Source organism: Dipteris shenzhenensis, chromosome 25, assembly GCF_047967505.1.
Source record: "Dipteris shenzhenensis isolate YYH24624 ecotype China chromosome 25, Dip_SZ_1.0, whole genome shotgun sequence".
NCBI lineage: Eukaryota > Viridiplantae > Streptophyta > Polypodiopsida > Gleicheniales > Dipteridaceae > Dipteris > Dipteris shenzhenensis.
The window spans coordinates 44,120,841-44,144,206 of NC_141620.1; the positions used below are offsets into that span (position 1 = coordinate 44,120,841).

Sequence of the window (23,366 nt, forward strand, 5' to 3'; positions counted from 1 at the left end):
GCAGTCTTGAATTCTGCATTGGTGAAAGGTGCATCCAGAGAAACATACATCTCATCCTTCACCAATACAGGGATACATTGCCAAATAACCTCTCTGGCATCATCAATGGCATGTGTGCCTGGATCTGTAGTAAGAAGGGATGCAAAGAAATCTGAAGCTACATGCATGACAGCATCAGGATCTGACTGTAACACCCCGTCTGAGTCAACAAGCTGCGAAACACTATCTCTACTATGTCTGGGCCCATGAGTAGAGAAAAAGTGATTGTTGACCCTGCCACCCATCTGAATCCAAAAGGATTCCCGTGCATGAAAGGCATACTCTGCTCTCTGATCCAACAATGTCTGCAAATGAGCCCTTGCTGCAGCAAGGCGCTCTTGAATCCAAGCATCTGTGGGCCTCTTCTGCTCTTCCCTCTGAAGGGACGCTAACTGCTGGCGTATACCAATCTCACATCTGAGAATCTCACGTCTCCTAGAATCAGCGACTGAATGATAATAGTCACTAATTCCGGATAAGGCTGCAGCTACCTGAGATGGATGGATAGCTCCACCCTGTATGTGAGAAACCCAAATCTGTAAAATATCCTCCATGAGGCTCTCCTCTGCATAAAAAGCATCCGGAATCCTGACACTGGCAGAGCGTCCTCTCCGATGAGGCTCAAGAATCTGCAACACCACTGGAAAATGATCTGAGGTGGAAACCCCAGTAGAAATGCATACAGATCCTCCTCTGTCAAGTGCCCAATCGTCTACATAAAATCTGTCAATCCATGCATGAATGGGCATGTGTATTCTTCTATTCGACCAAGAGTATAGGAGTGACTGTGGCATAATATGAAAGGCATCATCCAACCAAGTGTCTCTGCCACTGAACTGAAAGAGAAAGGCATCCCAGGCTGCCCTCTCTAAAGAATGAATTCCACCCTGTCTGCCTCCCTTTTTGTCTGAAGGCAACTCAACCATGTTGAAGTCGCCACCAATGATCCAAGAATCTGCAATGGGGGCCCAAGAGAGTAACTCCTTCCAAAAGGAGATCCGCTCCCCTCTATTGTTGGGAGCATAAAGATTGAGAAGACCAATCTTACGCCCTCCAATCAAAATAATGATCCATTGAGCTCTAGAAGAGGAGATAATACCATGACCAGCAACCAAGGGGAGAATAGAAAGAGAGACCAAAATGCAAGTACCTCCCCTTGTGCCCATAGCAGGCGACCAGAAGGTATGTCTTGAAAGCAGTTTGCTAGACTTAGAGCAATCACTGGCATCCAGCTTGTATTCCTGGATAAAAAGAATATCAATAGCACCTCCAGTGATGCCTGGATGAAGCTGGTTCCGGATCAGCTGCCTACGGCGACGGTGTGGAACTCCGCCTAGGCCCTGTATGTTCCAGCTGACTATCCTCATCGACAGGACGATGAGGTGAAAGGATCCCCACACCTGCTGAAAGGGAGGCCCTGTCAGAAGGAATCCCAATGACTGGGACCCTTAAGGTGGAGGGCACAACCTCCTCATCATCCATGAAAGTTGCCGAATCTACCAGTGCTGAAAAAGAATTCCTGATAAGCAAGTCTGGCCGAGGAGTGCAAAGAAGACCTACACTCCTGGAAGATGGAGGAGAAGGACTTGCCAGGCCTCTATCAGCAAAACTGGAGCTGGGGGTTGAGGAGGCCTGTGGCTGGGGTGAAGAGGAATCAGGAGCCCTCATCTGCGCCTGCACTTTCTCAGTTGTCCTGATTGTGGCAGGAACAGTCTGCGGGGAAGAAGTACCTGTAGTCCCCTCATGGTCAGAAACCAAGGGGTCAGAGACCAAAGTGACTGGGGTTGGTGGATCTAAAGGCCCCTCCTGATGTGGAGCTGTAGTGTCTGGGGCTGCAGCAACATCCACCTCTGGAGTCTGGAAGGCGTCTGTCTGAATAGGATCAAAAGTCTCCTCCTGAGGTAAGGGAGCCGCTCTGATAGCTCTCCATCGTGGTACTGGGTGTGCTGCGGGCATTGGGCACCCTGCTGCCCCTGGTGGTCCTGGGGTGCGCGAAGCAGGGCGCCCTATTGCTCTTGGTGGTCCTGGAGTGTGTGGTACAGGGTGCTGGGGAGGTGTAGTCGTGGTAGTACGTGAAGGAGCTGCACCAAAAGACCTCTTGGGTCTTTTTCTCTTCCTTGGGTAGTCTCTAGCAAAGTGCCCAAGGGTCCTGCAAATCCTGCACTGGTCCTGTCTACCTAAAATCTTGACTCTCTGTCGAAAGAGAGAGCCGTCTGGACGCTGAAGCATAATGTGGTCATCTGAGATGTTAGGGTCAGAGACAATGACCCTAACACGAGGCACCCCGTCTGCACTGACTGCCTCTGCCAAGGAAGAAGGCATGCCAGGAAGGGAGGGAATCTTCATGACCACTCCGAATGTGGCTCCGATAGTGGCAAGCAGTCGATGGTAGACCTGAGGAAGACCAGGAAACCTAATGAGCAGTGATGTGACCTGCCTGTCCTCCTCAATCGGATCAAAGCCCAAGGTGTAGGGCAAAAGAAAGATCCTCCTCGAACCCAAAGCCAGGGGATTAGCTTAAAGAACAAGGGTTGTGGACTCGTGGGAGTCGAAAACCACTTGGAAGAATCCACGTCCCAAAAGTCGAATATCCCTGAGGTGAGGGGCGAGGTCTCCTGGTAACACCGCCAGCATCCAGTCTCTAGCCTGTGATCTGGAAGGGTGTGACCCAAAGATGCGGGTGAAAAGTGATGTGGAGCCCTCTAATTCCACATCTTTCTTGAGCTGCTGCAGCTCGTCAAAATGACGGTTCTCGCGGCCGGTGGAGGTGGATGGAGATTGGCTGAATGAGGATCCATTCGCCAATCGATGTGAAAAGGCCGATTTCAACACTGAAAAAGTTCTGTCCGTGAAACTACTGCCCAGGATGCCTGAACGCGGGCACAGGAAGAAGGAGAAAGAGAGGGTAGGAGAGGGGAAGGGAAGGGAAAGAGAGGGGCAGGAAGAAGGAGAAAGAGAGGGGAGACGGAGGTAGGCTGAGGGGGAGGCGTGGGGAGCTGAGATAGGGAGGAAGGGGGCGGGGAGGGAGAGGGAGGAGGTTTTTTTTTTTTTTTTGTGGGGTGGGGGGGGTCACCTTGGGGGGGGGGGGGGGAGAGCGTGGGGGAGGGAGGGGGGCGGGGAGGAGAAGCGGGCGGGGGGGCTGGCGGGGGAGAGGGAGGGCGGAGGAGAAGGGGGCAGCGGGGAGGGGGAGAGCAGCGGGGGGGGGAGAGGGAGGGCGAGGGGGGGGCGGGGGAGGAGAAGGGGACGGGGGGGCTGGCGGGGGAGAGGGAGGGCGGAGAAGAAGGGGGCAGCGGGCAGGGGGGCAGCGGGGGAGGGGAGAGGAGAAAGGGGCAGCGGGGAGGGGGCAGCGGGGAGGGGGCAGCGGGGCGTGGCTGGCGAGGGAGAGGGATGACGGGGGAGGGGACGGGGGAGGAGAAGGGGGGCGGGGGGGCTGACGGGTGGGGGAGAGGTTGGGCGGGGAGGGAGAGGTAGGGGGTAGCAGGGGGTGGAAAGGGAGGGCGGAGAGGAGGAAGGGGAGAGGGAGGAGGGAGAGGGGGCTGGCGAGAGGGGAGGGAGAGGAGGAGCAGCAAGGGGGGGAGAGGGGGGGGCAGCGAGGGAGAGGGGGCTGGCTGAGAGAGGGAGAGGGGAGGGCAGTAGCTCACGGGGAGGAGCAGCAGCTCAGGCGCTTGTTTCTAGTTTTTTGATATTTGCATTTTTTGCAAGGATGATTTGGACGGGGGTAGCCAGGATTTTCAATCACTTTGCCCACTCCCCATTCTTTATGACATGGAGCTCAGTGGCTTGGCTGTCTCTTATAGGGCCTCAGGTATTCTATGAAAGACTCGACTCCTCTCGGGCCATTTCGGTTCGACGTCATCAGATTGAGTCCTGTTCGTTGGATGTGGTACCACACCTTCCTTTTACAACTATACATGCCTCTGTGGATACTTCTTGGGAGATTCTAGCGAGCATAGCATCTTGGCCGGAGAGCCAGATTCACAGAGGCTTTGGAGGGTACTCAGTTTCATCCCTCGCACACATTGGCTAGTATCTGGACAGACACCATACATACTTTGACGGCCGTATGGACCAGTATGCAGGGAGACTCCCGTGCAGCCTCAGCTAGGAGGGCTTCTTTCTTCAGGGAATGGAAGGATTCTCCTTTCTTCTCTGAGACTCCTACAGGGTTGAGGTGGCACTTTCAGCCTCAACCTTGGTTGTTTTCCACCTCACTTTGAGGGGGTTTTATTTATCCTCATGATTTCATGATGTATTCCGCTTTGAGCTTGCTCTCGCGGGTTTTTTCTCTTACTTAATAGAAGTCTCTTTCTTGAAAAAAAAAAAAAAAACCAAGCCTGTCCCGCATCATTTCAGGCGAAAACCCAAAAAAAAAAAAGGATGGCGAAGCAAACTCTATCTTCTGTGACAGCCAGAGTTGCATTGCCATAGCCAACAATCCTGTCTTTCATGCTCGCATGAAACACATTGAAAATCATTATCATTATGTACGGGATTGTATTTCTGATGGCTTCATTGATCTCATCTATTGTCCATCTGAGGACAATGTGGTGGATATCTTCACCAAAGCTTTGTCAACAGATCTTTTCTTACGACATCGACATGGCTTGGGGATCAAAGACATTCTCACAATGTCAAGGGGGGTTGTGAAGTGATTCACAATGACATTGTTTTCATGTACTCCCATAGGTTGCATATCCATCTGGATGAATTTGTGCAACCATGGTACTTTAGGTACTGTAGGGTACACCTGAGTTGTTTCAAGGGTACTTTCAGCCATATCTTTGAGGGGAGATTTGTAAGAGATTACAAAGATATGGTGTTGTAGGCATAAAGTCAACCCTATGGTTGACCAGTAGTACTTGGGTACTATATATACCAAGTACTTGTATTGTTTCATTTGAACATTTCTATTGGAGCTTTCTTGTGTGTGCACTCTTGCTCACTTGTGTTCACAACCTGTCTTCACTTTGTTCCTACAAGACATACTTCTTCGGATCGAGATGTGCACTCTTATGTGCAACAGCTACTTAGGGGTCATTTACAGGTTCTCTACCCTTGCTATGCATAAAATGAATGAAATATATTTTTATTTTCTATGATTGGGGTCAATAAAGGCTCTCTACCTTGAGTAGTCCCTCTAAAATGAATGTTTGAGGTGTCAATAAAGGTTCTCAGCCTTGGATAGTCCTTCTAAAATGATGTATTGATTTTATATTTGTCATGTGTGGCTCCATGTCCCTCGTTAGTCCTTGGAGCCAGGAGGAAGATGTACAGTGGGAGCCATGTATTGGCTTTGATAGGTCTATTTATCAGGCCTGTTGGCTACACGTAGGCCTGTTGGCTTTGATAGGTCTAAGGTATGTAATCCATGGGATTGATGCCTTAGCTACAGTCCTCTCCCGTCTTTTTAACGAGTCCATTTGTACAGGTCTTCCACCTAGTTGGCTAGAAAATACTATAGTACCCATACACAAGTCGGGGGATCCTTTGGAGGCGTCGAACTACAGGACCATTATGATTGGCCATGTCATGGCCAAGATTTATGCGACCATTCTAGAAGGACATATAAATGACCATGCCGAGGCGACAGGCATGAGAGCTAGAGGGCAGGCAGGATTTCGTGCAGAGCACTCGACTCTAGATCATATCTTCACACTCAGGGTTTTGATTGAGGAGGCGAAGTCACGTAAGCAACGGCTCTATTGTTGCTTCGTGGACTTCAGAAAGGCATTTGACACTGTGCCGCGTTTCAGACTCTTCCAGCGACTTCGTGACTTGGGATTCAATGGGGAGATTCAATGGGCGATCATGGCCTTGTATGAGAGAGTCACAGGTAGAGTCAGGACACGGGCGGGGCTGTCGGCGGAAGTACGCAGTACGATAGGGGTGAAGCAGGGGTGTCCTTTGTCTCCGACACTCTTTGGTCTCTATATCGATGAGTTAGAGATGTACATACAGACGATGGGTGGTACAGGTTCTTTACTGGCAGGATCCACGATACCGATTCTCCTCTATGCAGATGACGTGGTTCTTATTTCTTCCTCCCAGCAGGGTTTACAGGCACATCTCCATGCACTCCACAGCTTTTGTCAGGACAGAGGGTTGTCTGTAAACCTTGGGAAGACCAAAGTCATGGTCTTCAACACGTCATACCAGGTTTATAGGAGAGGCGAGTTCTCTTTCACATTTGATGGGCAGGAGGTGGAGCTAGTCAGGGAGTATACATATTTGGGTGCCACATTTAGAGGTCCAGTCTTCACCATGACGCATGCAGCACGAGATAGGATCTGTAGAGGGTATGCCGCCTTGGCTCTTCTCGAGAGGCAGTGTGCACAGTCACATTTTCAGCATCCCGACACGAAGTCCTTACTTTTCGATACGCTGGTGAGACCTGCAGTCATGTATGCTAGCCCCTTTTGGGCAGGAGATCTCAGTGTTGCAGATTGGAGACGAGTAGAGAGGTTACAGATCATCATGTTCTCCAGATTGATCAGAGCGAAGCCCACGGTACCGCATCAGATTACGTTCGCAGAGTTCGGAGCTACACCCCTAGCGCTAGATGCAGCATTTCAGTCAGTTACATACTTGCATAGGATCAGGGCGCTCGGAGACTCAGCAGCAGGCAGAGCACGATTACCGTGGCTAGCACTGACATCCTCGCAAATGTTAGCAGAGAGAGGTCATACTTTTTGTTGGTACCACACACTCTCCACATGGCTCACCTCGCTGGGCTTGGATATGGATAGGCTGCCACCATTTCGATACAGCATAGATGCCCCTCGCCTCCCTCTCACTCGACATGAGCTCAGCCAGGTTATCAGGGCAGATTTGTTGCAGCTACACACGTTTCGCACTTGGGTTCATCCCACGGAGCTTCCTACGAAGATGGCCACATATCGTGACCATTTTCTCAGGATTTCAGAGGATGGCTTCATCATATCCCCAGGATATATCGGCGTTCATATGTCGCACTCACTCAGGATTGCCTTGGGCCAGCTCAGGGTATCTTCCCACAGATTAGACGTTGAGGCCGGCAGGATGCGTCGTACAGCTACCGGACATAGACCCAGGCGAGAGACTAGGATATGCCCTTGTTGCACTATGGGGGAGGTGGAGACTGAGGAGCACTTTGTTTGCAGATGCCCTTTATATTATGAGATCCGTGGCAGATTTCACTGTTTATTTGGGCACGGATTTGGACCTCTCTCTCGGATTATGGAGTATGAGGATCAGTATTGCTTAGCGTTGTTCATCAGGGAGATCACCAGATATAGAGAGAGATTCCTCAGAGAGCACCGTCGCATCCCTGCCAGAGACCTGGTTATTCATGAGGAGCAGGACGAGGCGCAGGACCATGAGCACAGAGATAGCCCATCTTGCCAGAGAGCACCGATGGTTCCACCCCGAGGATGTACATATGACATGATCCGGCAGCACCACAGGATGATCTTACACAGAGGCCGTACCCGTCGCTTTATTTCTAGACGACGGAGGATGATGGCAGATTTTCGGAGGAGATTGCTCCATGGAGACTTGGCACCACCAGCAGCCCATTTGACACTTGCCCAGATCTTCACACTCATGGCAGGAGGCATGGTCGATGGCCATGACTTCCATCATTTCTTTGGATCACAAACCCCTTAGGGAAGACGATGTTCCTCATATTTCATATTTTACATTTTGTATCTAGGCATTTTTGGTACTCTATTTCATTTCATTTTGTATCTAGGATTTTTGTAGCCATTTTTGGCATCTTAGCGGTATTACGATGAGGCCACCTAGTTGGCACATCGTTGATGATGTATTTTCCTTTCGGATGATTTTGTGTCCCATAGGCCATGTATGGCCTTCCGTGGACCTTTAATAAAATTTCTTTCTTTCTTTCTTTTCTCTCTCTCTCTCTCTCTCTACCATGCACCTTCAGAAAGAGGCAAGAACTGCTGTAGAGGGGTGAGGAGAGGAGTGAAGTGGACATGTGCCGGAAGGAGGGTGGAGTCGTGAGAGTGCTACTGCAAGGGACAACTGAAATAGCTGCAGAGGGAAGTTGGGCATTGGACAACAAAGTGCAAGCAGCTTCCATAAGCATTTGTATCTTGCATTCAATAACCATGTTTTGAGATAGGTATCAAGTATAGAAGTTTGATATGAAGGATCCCATTGGCCACAATATATTTCAAAAACACATTGGAGCAGTACTCCCCTTTGCAGTTTCACATTTTTGGCAAAGGGAATAGGTACAAGCGAATAAAATCATCCACAATGAGGGGGAAGTAGAATGCTCTACCAAGTGGCTTGGTTTGCATGGGGCTGCACTAGTCGGTGCTAATGATTGGAGAAAGGGTGTGGCATGGTTCCCGTGGAGGCTAGATAATGTCACCACGTGGTGCTTCCCCATCACACATGGCTCATAGAAAGGGTCTTTCACTAAAAACTTGGTGGTGACCCTTGGTCTAGCCAGAGGGGGCCTCATGGCAGCACCCACAACTCCCCATGCCGTTAAGGTTGTACTTTCTCTAGCAGACAAGCAACGGGTGAAGCAAGCAATTCAATCACTCCAAGACAAAGCAGTGGTGGGTAGGATTGTGGGTCTCACTCCCACGAGGAGTTAGGTGCACAATTGGATTCAAGCAAGCTTAGCATTAGAGGGTGACCACATCCAGGAGGTCAAGATCTATCATCTTCCTCCTCCGGTTGAGCTCCCTTGACACCACCCTAGCCCTTGTGGAGCAGAGTCTTGTTTTCCTCGGCCTGCACCTTGTGTATTGGAACCATGACTTCATAGCAAATGACGTGGATTCGAATCATCACATCCCCAACTTCTTGGTGACGCTCTATTTCTTGGGGCTCTCGAGGTAATATCAGCCTATCCTTCATGCTTTGGGAGGGGTTTTGACACGGTACTTGAGTCTCCCCCTCAGGAAGCAATGCCAGTCGTTGGTGCTCAAGTTGACAGCCGAGTGCCGAGAGACCCTACTAGAGGAGATCATCCTTGCCACGTGGGAGATCATCCTAGCCACACGTGTGAGGCCTTCCCTCTCTTTCGCTTGGTTTGTTAGGGCTGCTCCCTTGCCCCCTTTCTCTTTCTTATTTTTTGTGCTCTTAGGCTATAGGCCTCACCGGGATGAGGCTTCCGATTCAGCAGGAGGAGTTGTTGGGTTCAAAGTTTGCAATGACACGGCCCTTGATGTGGAGGAGTCAACGTGAACCTTGAGGCGGTCATGGTAGCCTTGGATATATATTGCGATGCCTCAGGGGCTAGGATCAACTGGAACAAATCCATCGGCTTTCTTACAACGACAAAGGAGGTAAAGGAGATCTGAGACTGAGGGGCTGCCCTTGGCGTTCATTGGATCCCACGGGGGGAAACAATGAGATATGGGCATTTCAGCAAAGTAGCTAATTGCCCCGGGCGGGGGGGTTCATGAAAGAGACTATTAAGTATGAAAAAAAGCCACGTGACAAGCTCGATGCGGAAATACATCATGCTGGACATGAGAAAAAAACACTCTAAGAGTAAGCACAAACTCAAAAAGAGCTGGAGAGAAACCAAGGTTGAGGCTAAACATGCCACCTCATGTAGTCTTTGAGAAAAAAGGGAAGCCCCTCCATTCTGTAAGGAATATAACCCTTCTGGAAGAGGCTGCCTGCCCTAGAGGACCCTTGCATGCTCGCCCAACTGGCCATCACAGTGTGAATGGTATCAGCCCAAATATTGGCCAAGGTATCAGAAGGGTGGACCTGTGATTCATCAATGGCCTCTGTGCATGTGGCCCTCCAGATTTGCCAAGCAGTAATACTAGCCAGTATCTTTTAAGCAGAATCCACTTGTAGAATATCTGAGGACCTGATAAAGAGAGCCAAGCCATTGATCCCCACGTCATGAAGAAGTAAGAGGGGGTAAAAGTGCTGAAAATTCCCGGCAGCCCCTATCCAAATGGCTCTCGCATGTCTGGAGTCCCATAAGCAATGATGAATCAATTCATCTGCAGATGAGCACCGTGGACAAGTGGAATCTGCCCCAAATCTAGATCTCCACCTATTCACCGCAATGCCTCCATGTATAGAAAGCCAAAAAAATGAAGTAATATTTCTATTTCTTTGGGATTTCCAGAGCCTTCTCCAAAAGACTCTCTGCAAGTCAGCTGAAACCTGATAGCCCTCCCAATGAGGGGCTTTGGAAGGTCTCCAACCTCTGGAACCTCTACAACTGATCTGGAACCTTCTAGAGAGACGAGGGCTCTGATCTATATGCCAAGCAAAGTCCTAGCCCTGTTCCACATAGCCTATGATCCTGACGGGCTGAAATGGCGTGCCCAATGAGGAAATAGACAGCCTGCCACCTGATTGTAAATCAAAAACCAAGGCATCCTCCTGTGCCCCTAAGAAAGCAATGACCTGAAGAGGAATACCTGTCCTGGAGAAATCCCCCATCCAAAGTGAGCAAGCCACAGATCTGTCATTTGTAGCCACCCAATCATGGGGTAAGGCTGCAACTATCTGTAGTATCCTCCCTGCACTTGGGTATAGAGGATTCTGAGGGACTTCACTTGCGGCATGGTAGTTAGTCCTTGCTATGCATTATGGAGTTTATGGTTTTCAACCTTATGAGTGACAATCATGAGATTGAAACTGCATTGTGTAATGTTTAGAGGATGAGTTTGGACATGTTTTTGGATTCATCTAGATATATTCACTTGGGGCATGTGGCGTGGTCGATAGAGGAGTGTTATGCCTTCCCAATTGATGAGGTCTCCCCAACTTACAAAATACATGGACAGAGCATCCACAGGATCGAACTACACGAGGTGACCCCACCTGTTTGGCATCGTCCCCTCCCCTCTCCAAAAGACTGTGTGTGGGAGACACTAGCTAACATTACGGCATAGAACATCCAGGCTGTGCATTGCAGCCCGGTGATGGGGGATCACTTTGCTCCACTTGTAACCACTCTAATTGGCATTTGGCAGGATATTATCTACATCTGTGCCGCATGGGAGCAGCGATGGGATCTAGAGCAACTGCCAAAAGGCGGGAGCGTTTCTGCAAGGCTTGGCCTACAAGTATATATCATATTCTCATGCGGCCAGGGATTCACTGGTTGGTTTAGGTGAGCCTTTTTCTCTTGCTTGGTGGCATGTTCGTAAGCTGTGTAATTGGCTTCCATCTTTGTATAGTGCTTTGAGATCTATGACAGCTTTGGCTTGGTACTCTTGGCATTGCTTTTCCAAGTCTGTTGAATGAGACCTCTTTGCTACCAACTCTGCTTTGACTTGGGAGAGATGGAGTTGGAAGTCCTAGGTGTTTTGCTATTGTTTCTATGCTTCCTATAGCCCTCCCTTGTTGTTAGCCCTTGTTCCAAAGATTCCATGGGGGTAGTGAGCTGGGCTGTCTAGAAATACGCATTTCCTTTTCAGCCAATTTACTCATTGTGTTTGCCATGATCAACGCCTCAGGTACTACTAATTTGTATGATTAGTTTTTCAAGCATTAATAGAAAGTTCTTTTCTCTATTAAAAAAAGGGCGCTGTCTCACTATGAGGAAGGATGTTCATAAAATTTAGGACATGACCCATTTGAAGAAACCTCATTGAAATCTTTGATGCTTGCTTTTGGACGAAGAGTGCTACCTGGTTTTGCAAAGAATTTTGTGGTTCAATGTGTTGGCACATTGCATTTTCTTGCAGGGTTGGTAGGGTCAATTGAATTAGCCCGCCTTGCATTGTCGCAATGGTTTACGGTATTGAAACCTTTGTAAGGAACAAATAATGTAATCTTCATTGCTAATAATATATTAAGAGGATGGGAGAGCCGAGATGAACATGGTGACCTACTCGATGGGTCAGATGGTGAGGCTTGCGTTGATGGTTTCATCCAAAGCTACATGTCAAGTGCAAATAAAGAAAGTATCAAATGGAATCAAGCTCTGACAGTTGCAATTAAAGAGACAACGATGTGCATGCACCTATATGGAGATATCTCTATGATCATATGTGCTTTTGATCTTGTCCTAGATTGCCTTTGCATATTTGAGTGATGGATCTCAGTAACTCTGCAATGCAAAATGATATCTAACCCTGCTTTAGCATTGGCAAGAGTCCCAGCCTTTTGCATGTCTGTAATGACAATAGAAAATTTTCTAAATGGGAGACCCAGGCACGACAAAGGGATTTTTAGGATAAAGGATGTTCGTCTAAAGCATCTTTTAAAAGTCTAAAGTATAAGAGGCACTCTGAACGTATTTGCAAGGCTCTTCTCTTTGATGGTGTTTGGACCTCTTCTAGAGATGTACCACAGGCGATAGTTGGAATTCAACAGCTTCTCTATCTCATAGATGTATTTAGTTGTGGTGTTGGAAGAGGCCATCACAGAATAGGCAGAAGGTGAAGCGAGAGGAAGTGATAGGATTGTTAAGACGAGTGCCCAGGGAAATTATCTGATATCATGTGAGAATATAGAAGGAAGGACAAAAAGTAAGGGAAGATGCGTGCATGTGAAGTTCAACAAGAGATTGACAAAGAAGAAGAGATTGGAAGAAGAATGCATATGTTATTCAAGGAAATTGTCATCCATATAGAACGGTGAAAGTTCACGATTACAACCACTTGTAGGAGCGTGCAAGATGCCTTATGATATCTGAATACGGAGTAAATCAATGTGTAAACATGTTTTGAATTACTCCTGCTACCCTAGCCTCACTCTGTTTGCACCGCCCCCCCTAGCTTTGCTGTTCAAGCTAGGGTGATGCTGAGCTTCCTACCCAGCGCCCCCTCTGTCCCTTTTCCTTTCTTCCTTTTTCATGGACCTAGCTCATTGGATTTTTTTAAAAGATGCTTTTTCATCTAGCCAATCATCCCCTTGGGCTGCTGACAATGGAGGGCATGCCATTCCCATCAATGCATTGGATAGCTATCAGAGGGCGTTTCATCTACACGTGGCTAGATTTGGTGTACCACTGGAGTTGCTTTCTGATAGAGGTCCAGGTTTCAGGAGTGAACTGATGGATTTATTATGTGGAAAGCTGAAGATTAAACATAGATATGCAAGTCCCTATTATCCCCAATGTAATGGGATGAATGAAAAATTTAATGGTGTGTGTACTAATATCATGGGAATGATCATGAGAACATATGAGAAGGAGTGGGACCTTGCTTTGCACTGGGCTTTATGGGCTTACAGAGTTGCAGTAAAAGAAGGAACCCAATTTTCACCATTTCATCTTGTTTACAGGAAAGAAGCTCTATTACCCTTGGAAGTAGAAATTCCTGCATTACAGATGTTAATGAAGATAAATGAGGATTCAAATTCTACTTTCCAGAACCGGTTATTGGATTTGCAGGAAGCACAACTAGATAGACAAAAGGTGGTGGAACATTATGCTTTAATTCAAGAGGAGAATCAGAAGAGAGCAAACAAGAAATTCAGGGATAAGAAAATCGAGGAGGGTGATCTAGTTTTGAGATACAACAGTAGTCTGGATTCTACCTTCAAGAAGAAATTTGTGACCAAATGGGATGGACCTTTTCGTGTGACAAAGAAATTCAAAAATGGCTCATATCAACTTGAGGATTTGGATGGTCAGCAGCATAAGAATAGAGTGAATGGCTTTAGACTAAAGAAATACTTTCATAGGAATATGAGTGTGGGCAGCTGTGGACCTACCGTGATGAAACCAAACAAGCCGGAAGACCTCATGGATGAGGATATCTCTGAAGAAATGCAAATCTTATATACCCCTATCTGCAAGACATGAATGTCTGCAGACTGGGGGATGGGCAAAATGGTAGGACAAAATCTGTATCAAGTTTTTGAGCACTGTACATAGCTGTGGGTAGGCACATAGTTGTACACATCTAGGGTAGGTGTGGGCTTTTGGCATTTGTGGATTTTTCTTTCACAAGCATGATGGACTAATGTATAGTTTTTTGAGAGAATAAAGTATGTTTTGCAGGGACTTCATGGGAGATGATGAAATGCAATGCGGTTGTACCAGACCTCCAGAGCAAGGGTGTCTAGTGTGTGGTCAAGTGAAATGTTTTTGGGGTGATGTAAATCAAGTCATGAAGGGGTTTTTAGATTTTATTTTCCTGAGTCAATGTGCACTTGCATGTTACCAGAATTTGATATGTTTTGGTGCCCACGTCAAGGGGCTTTTCATGTGTGTGTACGGGGGTGCATGCAAGCTTTAATCTGCATGCTAATGTGTGTGGGAATTGTGTGACTAAAGGTCCAAAATGTGCATTTAATGTGCCTTGGGGGAATATTTGCATTTTTTAAATGGGAGAGTGGTAAGATGTCACTGATGAGGTGGCAAATTAGGCTGAGGTGGCTGGACTGATTGGGAAGGCATCCTGCTCATGCAAAGGTGGCTACGTAGCAAGGAATGTAGAGCGTCTGGATTGCGAGCGATCACGTGTAGAGAAATCTAGAATTTCTGAAGAAAAGAGGAAGCGACGCACGTAACTAGGAGTCTTGTAGATGAAAGCGAGAGGCTAAGCGCCCATCAAAAAAAGGCCTACGTACGTGATGGGATGGAGATTTCCGACTGCATTCTTGGCACAAATGGACACTAGGTGCTTGGTGATGATGAGCTCGGTGGTATAAATGGCACTTACTGAAGTCCTGTAGAATTTTGGCCGTGTGTTGATAGTGTGGTTGAAGGAGAGGATCTTGGGCGATTGAGTCTGTGAGCTCCACGAAATCTGAGAGCATGGGCTGACTGTTATTTGGGGTACACGTTCGCTTCAAGGCTGACAGCAGGGAGGATTTGGCCAAGCAAGTGCCCGGTGATGCTGAGGAGACCTTGGCGCTGAAGATCTCCAGAGATAGCGATCTGTTCGTAGTTGGCTGAGCAAGGCTACCTTACAGGCAGGACCATTGTCGTTTGCACGTGAGCTGATACGAGGAATGTATGGGCTGGTTTAAATCATCTGAAGGACTGTTGGCGACGTGAAGTATGAGCGTGGAGTACTCTGTGGGCAAGAGAAGAATACATACGCTGGAAGTGGATTTGTAATGCAGAGATGGTTGATGCGACCTGATTTGCCAGTCCCTTTCACTCTTGGGTCATTGACTGCAGCTTTGGGGAGAGTTACGTGCTGTTGTCCTTGATGGAAGCTTAGGAGTGTGGGCTGTGGGTTCATAGTATTATGAGGCTGACTGTTCTCTGAGTTTTGGGGGGAAGTTCAGTTCTAAGTCTATCTGTTTCGGGCCGTGTAGTCTTTTGGCTCTCTTTGAGTCTGTGTGATCCATGTTCAGTCAGTTTTTGTGGGGGTTTGTCTCGGTGCCTAATACAAAGACACATGCTCTGGAACCTGGTTCATAAGCTCATCATCTACGAGCCCACATTGCAGCTGATCCCTATGAAGTCTCAGCTATCTGACGTGGTAAAGCACATAATTCCTGGTTGTCTTTCCTTTTTTTTTCCTACGATTTTGGAGGACTGTATTCCTACGAGTTTGGAGGGGTTCTCCCTTTTTCTCAGAGGGTTCTACAGGATTGAGATGGCACTTTCAGCCCCAATCCTTTCTTTTTGGCTTTTGAGCTTCTCATGCATTGCATGGTGTATCCCGTATGGAGCTTGCTGTAACGGTTTTCTTTAATACTTATTAGAAGTCTCTTTTTGCCTCCCAAAAAAAAGGGGTTATGAGAGGGTTTCGGATCGAGTTATCTGTTTGCCTCTAGTTTTTTATTTATTGTGGAGGCTTGGGATGGAGAGTACTCTGCCACCTCTGCTGTAATGGCTTGCTACATATTACTTCTTACTGTAAGTGTATCTACGTTTGATTTTGTAGTGTCTTTTCTTTCTGCAAAGAATTCTACACAAGCAGTTCATCCATGTGTGGATACATCATTGCCAGCTTTTCCATGGTCAATAAATTTATCTGCCAAGTTTTTGTAGAAATTGGATATGTTACAGTAGATGCTTTTCAAGAATGTCCTCAATGAAATAAGTTACCTGAGTTTCGAAGAGGATTATGTAGTTGCATGGCTGACTTAATGATTTCTTCTTTCTAGGTAGAGGGTTCAATGGAAATCTCCTTGCGAGCGACTGTTGCAAGGTCATTGCAGGAGCTTTGTAATGCTGTGAATGCTGATTCAAAAGCATCTTCCCCCATGTTCAATACCATAACGGTGCTGGAAAAATCATCTAGCAGTGTAAAACTTGTACCATCAATTCAGGTCTGGGAACCAAACCTTGGCATGCATATCGATTTTTGTGGCTGGCTTTGGCTATTTCTTGTTCATGTGCAACACTGTTTGTTGAATTGAATTTAAATTTCTCATCCCAGGGGAAATAAATAAATAAATAAAAATTTGTCCTGCTTTATGTACAACATTTTCCATAACTTTTAAATTCATATTTTGGCTGAGCGTGGTAACCTGACATAATAAAGTGATACTTTCTCCATTTCATGTCTTTTGACATGTTTGTATCAACAAAGTGCTTCAAAGATAAACAAGGTCAAGTAAAGACCTTAGATATACCAGAAGGGCAGACAGTTCATGCAACAACAAAAATGCATTTGAGGTCATTGAGGAGGCCCATGATGAGAGCTGACCTGCCACTTTCCAGATCAAGCCTTTCAAACAAGCATATTCTGTTAGACTGTCTGATGTCCCAGAGCTCCATTACTACAACAGTTCTAGACTGGATGTGGTTCCCTCGGTATATCCCAACAAGTCCATGTTCCATGCATTGTAGGTAAAACATTGATCCAGCCAGCTATCCTTCTCCATGGAGACACCACTTTTGGACGTTCTCAGAAAGAATTTCCACACAAAGAACAACCTTGTCAACATCTAACAAACAAGCAATGCTCGATTTAAGACCCCAGCAGAAGATATCGAATCTGTCATTCCAGCAATGCTTGATTTAACCCCTCAGCAAGAGACATTGAATCTGGCAAACGTAGATGTTCATGTGCTGATAAGGGACTCGATGTTGAGATCTTGGCACATTTCTTCCGAAGCCATGGACATGCCTTTTCAGAGTCTGTCCATTGAGAATTTATTTTTTTTTGCCGAAAAAACAGTGCTAATTATATTACTTCGAGAACAAGATACAAGAGGTCAGCTTATAGCTGACGGCTGCGTTCACAAATCGGACGCAGCCCTAACAGGTAGCAAAAGAAACCATCCTCTCACGGAGGGATAAGACGAGTATGAATGAACAGCCATCGGGGTGGTGAGTAATGCCACCGAAGGCCCTGCGTAGTCTGCGCGAAGAAGAGGCCCTGTGTGTCCCAAGCCCGGAGGAAGCGTCTCCGCTTCTCCTGACCGGCCCGGGAGTCTCCCTGAATCTGGTCCCACTGGCCTCTGAGAGTATGAATAATCTCACTCCAAATCTCCGCCATGATCTGGGCAGTAGATAAGGAGGTGCCACCTAGGATCTGCGCGCAGCGCGAGGTCCAGATGTGCCACCCTGTGATGCTGCTAATAATCTCCCAGACTAGCTGCCTCTCCCGGACTCCTGTATCAGCCTCTGCTAGGTGCTGTGGGATGCCCTCGAGCTGTCCCCACGTCCCCTGTGTAATAAGGAAAGTGGGGTCCCGCTGGCATGCCTCGAATAGGTGATGAAGACCAGGTGCGGTGCTGCACCAACAGAACGCGCCCCAAGTGATCAATCCTAGCTCTGGTGCTGCGCGAGTAAGAATCCCAAAAGTCCACCTCCACACTTCCTGGGCGCGCGTGCAGCTCCACAGGCAGTGTTTTGGTGTCTCCTCATCCGCATGGCAAATCTGGCAGCAACCGTCCTGGCCTATCTGCCTCAACCAGCTCCCCACTGGAAGACCTTTGTGGGCCAGAAGCCACAGGAAGTATGAGATCTTCCGCGGCCGCCAGCTCTCCCACAAGGCCTTCCAGAATGCCTGCAAAAAGAACCTGGAAATACCCTGTGCATACCAGCTGGGTCGCTGGGTGGGGGGGCGGCACTGCATCCTCCCGAGAACTCGCCTGCCCAGAGTCGTACTGTAGGCGAAGAAGGAGGTCGGCCCCTGTCCTGTCACAATCTCTGGCCACCACCACTCTCCTAGGTCCCACTCAAGCTCTGCCAAGGCCCGCCCCTCCCAGAGCCAAAGGCGCCAAAGCTGCACCTGGTCCTGCTCGATGCTAGGGTCGGTATGCCAGACCTTCCCCAAGAGGCCTACGACCCGAACCCTCTGCCACGGGAGTAGGGGGTCGATGAGCGCACCCTCTCTCCTGAGTCTGCCATCCCCAGAGGCCGCGAAGAAGGAGATAGAAGAGTCATCCAAGCGTCCTGCGATCACCAGTGGAATGCCGCGGGGGGTGAACTGTCCCAGCCAACGGGTATCACCAGGCATGAGAATCTGATGCTCCGGTGGAACCAACCAAGCAGCTGGGATCGCACCGTCGATCTCCGTACGTCTCGCCTGGGCTCCTCGTACACCTCCAACTGCGTCTGCAAGATCAGTCATCTCCAGATGTCTGTACGTATCCCTCCAAACACGAAGGGATCGGGCTGGCCCCCTCATCCAGCCGTCCCACCTGATATGTGATCTCTCCCCCAACTGAAGACCCTCGGCATCTCTGACCTGACTGTTCCAGATAAGCGGCTGTCGATCGATCTCCTCCTGACAGCTGGGAGGGGACTGAATGAGACTGAGACGGAGCCGCCTCCAAACCATGAGGAGGCTACGAACGAGCGGGGCTGAGTGAGCGGGGCGGAAGTGAAGATCCACCTGAGGGACGGTAGCCACTCTCCACCTCGGCGCGGGACACAAGAGCCGACTCCCTGCTGAAGTAACATCTTCCACGTCTGTCCCCCTGGGGTCAAACCGCGAATGATAAGCTTGCCTAACAAGGCCTGACTCTGAAGCTCTGGATCAATGACCCCCAGACCACCCTCAGCCTGCGGAAGAATGACTGTCTGCCAAGCAACCCTGGCTCTGGTATCTCTATGCCCATCCTCCCCAGACCAAAGGAAGTTCCGAACCAACCTCCTGAGCTGTGCCACGCTGGATCTCGAGAAGCACCAGCAGGAAGCCACATACCAAGCCGTGGCTAGAAGGACCTGGTTAACTACCAAGGCACGACCTGCAAGGGAAAGCTTAGCAGTGCTCCAGAAAGCCAGCTTCCGTCGGATGGAATCTAGCACCGGGAGAAACTGCTGAGCTGGCGTGATGTCTAGGCCAACCTGGAAGCCAAGGTATCTAGCTGTCTGTCCACGTGGAATCCATCTGAAGCCCAGAAATCGCCCCCACTGAGAACACGCCCCCGGGTCTGTGAGAAAACCAACTGATTTGTTCCAGTTGATTTTCGCACCAGCGGCCGAGCAGAAAACCTCCAGGGCCATCCGCACCCTCTCTAGCATCCTCTCATCGTCCTGGACATAAAGGGCTGTATCATCTGCGTACTCCGAGTCCAGAAGCTCCGTGTCCTCCCGGAGTGGAAGGCGAACACCCCTGAGCCCTGTGGACCTCGCCCGAAGGTAGTAAGTCATGGCCTCGGCGAAGAAGAGAAACAGGTAAGGAGCCAGGGGACAGCCCTGACGTACTGATCTCTCCAAGCTAAAGCGCTCACCCATCCTGCCTCCAATGATGACTCTGCTAGACGCTGTCCTGTACAAAGCTGAGATACCCTGAATCCAACTTGCCGGGAAACCTAGCCGCTCCAAAGTCCCCTCCAAAAAGGACCAGTCCACGCGATCGTAGGCCTTCTCGAAGTCGAGAAGTAAAATGGCAAGGTGTGATCCGCTGTACTGAGCCCACTCCGCCGCCTCTGAAAAGGTGAAGACATTATCCAGGATACTGCGATCCTGGACAAAGCCTGTCTGAGTGTCATGGACGAGGTCTGGAAGTAGAGGCCGAACTCTGGCACTGATCATCTTGGCGAGGATTTTGTAGGCAGTGGTAAGGAGAGTGATCGGACGCCACTGGCGGATCTCCTGTCTATCTCCTCCCTTCGGGATGAGGCAAATCAGTCCTGAGGAAAGGCACTCTGGCATCTAACCGCTGCTGAAAATCCCCTGCAGAGCTGCAAGGAGGGGCTGGTGGATCTGGTCCCAGAAGGAGGTGAAAAATGCTCGGGATAGCCCATCCTCACCTGGGCATTTCTGTCCGTCAATAGCCATCAAGGCCTCCAACATCTCATCCGAGGTGAACGGCGCCAACAACGTCGCCTGCATGCTAGGCTGGACCAGGGATGGAATTGTTGGAATACTGAAAGGAAAGAGTAGAGTGGACACAAAATCAGAATACTTGCTTATAGAATGAAGAAGAAAGAGGTCCTTAAGTAGGCACCTCATACAAGGTCACTGACATCACTGATGACCTCAAAGCTCCACAATCATCTCCTCAATCTGCTCCTAGATTCACTCAATCATCCTATGTGGCTTTTCCACCACCTAACTGTGCTTGTGGGCACCTAACTGTGCCTCTAGCACTCATACATAGAAACATAAGGTGTGCCTGAGGCATACACCTTGAGATATCCCAACAAACCCCCCCTCAAGGAAATGCCTCAGGCTATGTCAAGGATACATCTAGTCTCATAGTTTCTCATGCCATCTCATGGTGGTCAAGGATAAATCTATGGCTAGGTTCTCATGCTAGCAAGGGTTCCCTTGGGTGTAAGGTAAACAGAAAGGGATACAAACAGACCTTCCAATGGTTATCTCTCCTACATGTACATGCACACAATGTCTGTAGGAGGTACCATGGAACAAAACATACACATGGCCTACATCATAAGGTGACCAGAGGTGTTTACAAAACACACAACACACAACACACAATAATTTATTTTCATTCATTTTGGAGGACTATCCAGGCTGAGTACCTTGACATAAAAGAGAGATCTGGAGCATACATAGAGATGTTTTAAAATGCATAATCTTCATGGGATGCCTCATCTTGTGGAGGCAAAATATCCATGTCAAGGCAAGGTCTTACCACATGGGCAGTGTCTAGTGCCTTATAAGATGGTACTATGATAGAACAAGTGGATCTGAAAGTCATATCCTTCAAGAGAACAATTATCTTGTCATCTCCATAGTTGTGTAGAGAAGCATATCTTAAGTATCTGACCATCTTTTTCTTGTACTTGGAGTCAAATAAAAGTTCTATGAGAGGGTAGATCTCTGTAGTTGCTTCCTTTTTGGCAACCATTGTTTTGGCAATCTTCAACAAGGAAGTCAGGTTGGCATTTTCATCCTTTGTAGCATAACAAGACATTGCTTTATGTTTTGGCTTTCACATATTTTGCATAAGCAAGCCATGAGAGGCTCTAACCCAAGTATTGGGTAGTGTCTTCTCTCTTACAAGGCTTAGAATAACAACTGAAATGCTTCAAAATATAAGCATTTAATGTAGCAAAGTCTTGTGACCAAATTTCAAACAATGATGCTTTCACTTACATGCTTCATAGAAGTGGATGAAATAAACACTTTCCAATCAAAACCAGGTCTAGCAAGTCAAAACAAAACTGAATCCACACTTGTACTGAAGTTATTGAAAGCTTCAAAAAACCAGAAATGCTAGAGTAGCATTTTATGTAGCATCATCTTCAAAAACTTGTCCAAAACTGTCAAAACTGAAAAGCTGAACTTGGAGGGCTTGTAGCTCACTCTTCAAAGCAAGGAAAAGAGGGCTTTCTGAAGCAAAAGAAAGCTCATATACCAGAGAAGGTCCAGCACAGAGGTTGGACGAAATGGTGCGCACTTTTGCCCGGGAGAGTTGCTACAGGCTGAAACTGAGTTTTGACGATTTCTCCCTCGTTACTGAACCAAATGACCTGAAAAATGGCTCAAAATCTTCGTCTTGAGGTCGCCCATCTACTCCTAAGAGGGCTCAGGCAATGGCAGAGTATGCAGGGAGTATTGAGCAACAGAAGAAATTCGCTGTTTGGAGAATGGCAGCCACCACAGACGTTTTTTCTTCAATTGCTTGCAGGTGGAAGTTCGCCCATACTAGAGGAGTTTCCAGCTCAGAGGGTTTGGGCAATGGTCGTTTGTAGATGGAGAACCAAGCTCTCAAAGATTTTGGGAAGAAAGAGGAAAATGGAGAAGAAGAAGATGAAGAAGAAGATGATGATGTGGCAGAAATGGGCTCAAGGGGGATCAAAGGGCTCTGATACCATGTTGGAATACTGAAAGGAAAGAGTAGAGTGGACACAAAATCAGAATACTTGCTTATAGAATGAAGAAGAAAGAGGTCCTTAAGTAGGCACCTCATACAAGGTCACTGACATCACTGATGACCTCAAAGCTCCACAATCATCTCCTCAATCTGCTCCTAGATTCACTCAATCATCCTATGTGGCTTTTCCACCACCTAACTGTGCTTGTGGGCACCTAACTGTGCCTCTAGCACTCATACATAGAAACATAAGGTGTGCCTGAGGCATACACCTTGAGATATCCCAACAGGAATGTGCCTCCACACCTCCTCGCGGGCACGACTAGCACGAGGGGCAAGCGGCTCCTGCTGGAAGAGGGTCCTGTAGAAGTCATTGGCCAACCCCAGGACCTCCCCCGGATCCGTAACGATGTGACCATCCGCTGTCCTGAGACTCTGAAGCTGATCACCTGCAGCTCTCTGGCCATGCGTCCTGAAGAACTCCCTGCACATCCGGTCACCCTTCCGGGCCCAGAAGGAGAGAGAGGCGTGATAGGAGAACTCGGAGCGACGCTGGAGGGTCTCCTCCAAGAGGGCTCTGGCTCGAAGGACCTGGATCCGAAGCTCCTCCGAGCCCGGGGAAGACTGCTGAAGTCGCTGAATGGAGGCGAGGTCCCTCCGAAGAGCTCTCTCTCTGTCCCACCAATCCTGTCGAACCTGTAGGGCTGCGAGCTGGAAGATCTGACTGGACTCCTGTAGAGCCTGCGCGACCGAGTCTACCAGATCCACTCCCTCCCCCCAGTCTCTGTCCCAAAGACTGCAAATGCTGCTGCGCACGTCCACCCTCGAGAAGATGGAGTCGGGAATCCTGCATGATCGGGGGGGGAGAGTCTGGGCTGCCGAATCTAATGATAGGAGCACAGGCGGAGAGTGTCGTCCCTGGAACTATACCCGCCTGGCCGCCTCTGCTGATGGCCCAATCACTGACATAAAACCTATCAAGCCTCTCCAGGAGTCTGCCACCTTCCCTGCGGAAGCCCCAAGAGAAGTCCAGGCTCCCGTGCCAACGCCGGAAGGACGGGTCTCTCCAACTGTCCCTCCCTCCTGTCGCGAAGATGAAAGAGTCCCAAGCTGACTGCTCTGCCTGAGCCATACCTGTGAACTCCGGATCTCTACCCTGCTGGTCCTCCAAGGTCTCCAGGTTGTTGAAGTCTCCTCCAACAATCCAGGAATCCATGTCTGGAAGAATCCCTG

The 23,366-nt window shown here is 48.5% G+C and overlaps 1 protein-coding gene across 1 annotated transcript in view; it reads left to right on the forward strand.

The window, feature by feature from the left end:
- The window catches only part of LOC147885929 (dynein-1-beta heavy chain, flagellar inner arm I1 complex-like), a 629,024-nt gene that overhangs the window by 75,947 nt on the left and 529,711 nt on the right, over window positions 1-23,366 (forward strand). The window contains exon 15 of the mRNA XM_087396248.1: window positions 16,054-16,218. Coding sequence (XP_087252374.1) covers window positions 16,054-16,218 — 165 coding nt within the window. The remainder of the gene's footprint in view (window positions 1-16,053; window positions 16,219-23,366) is intronic.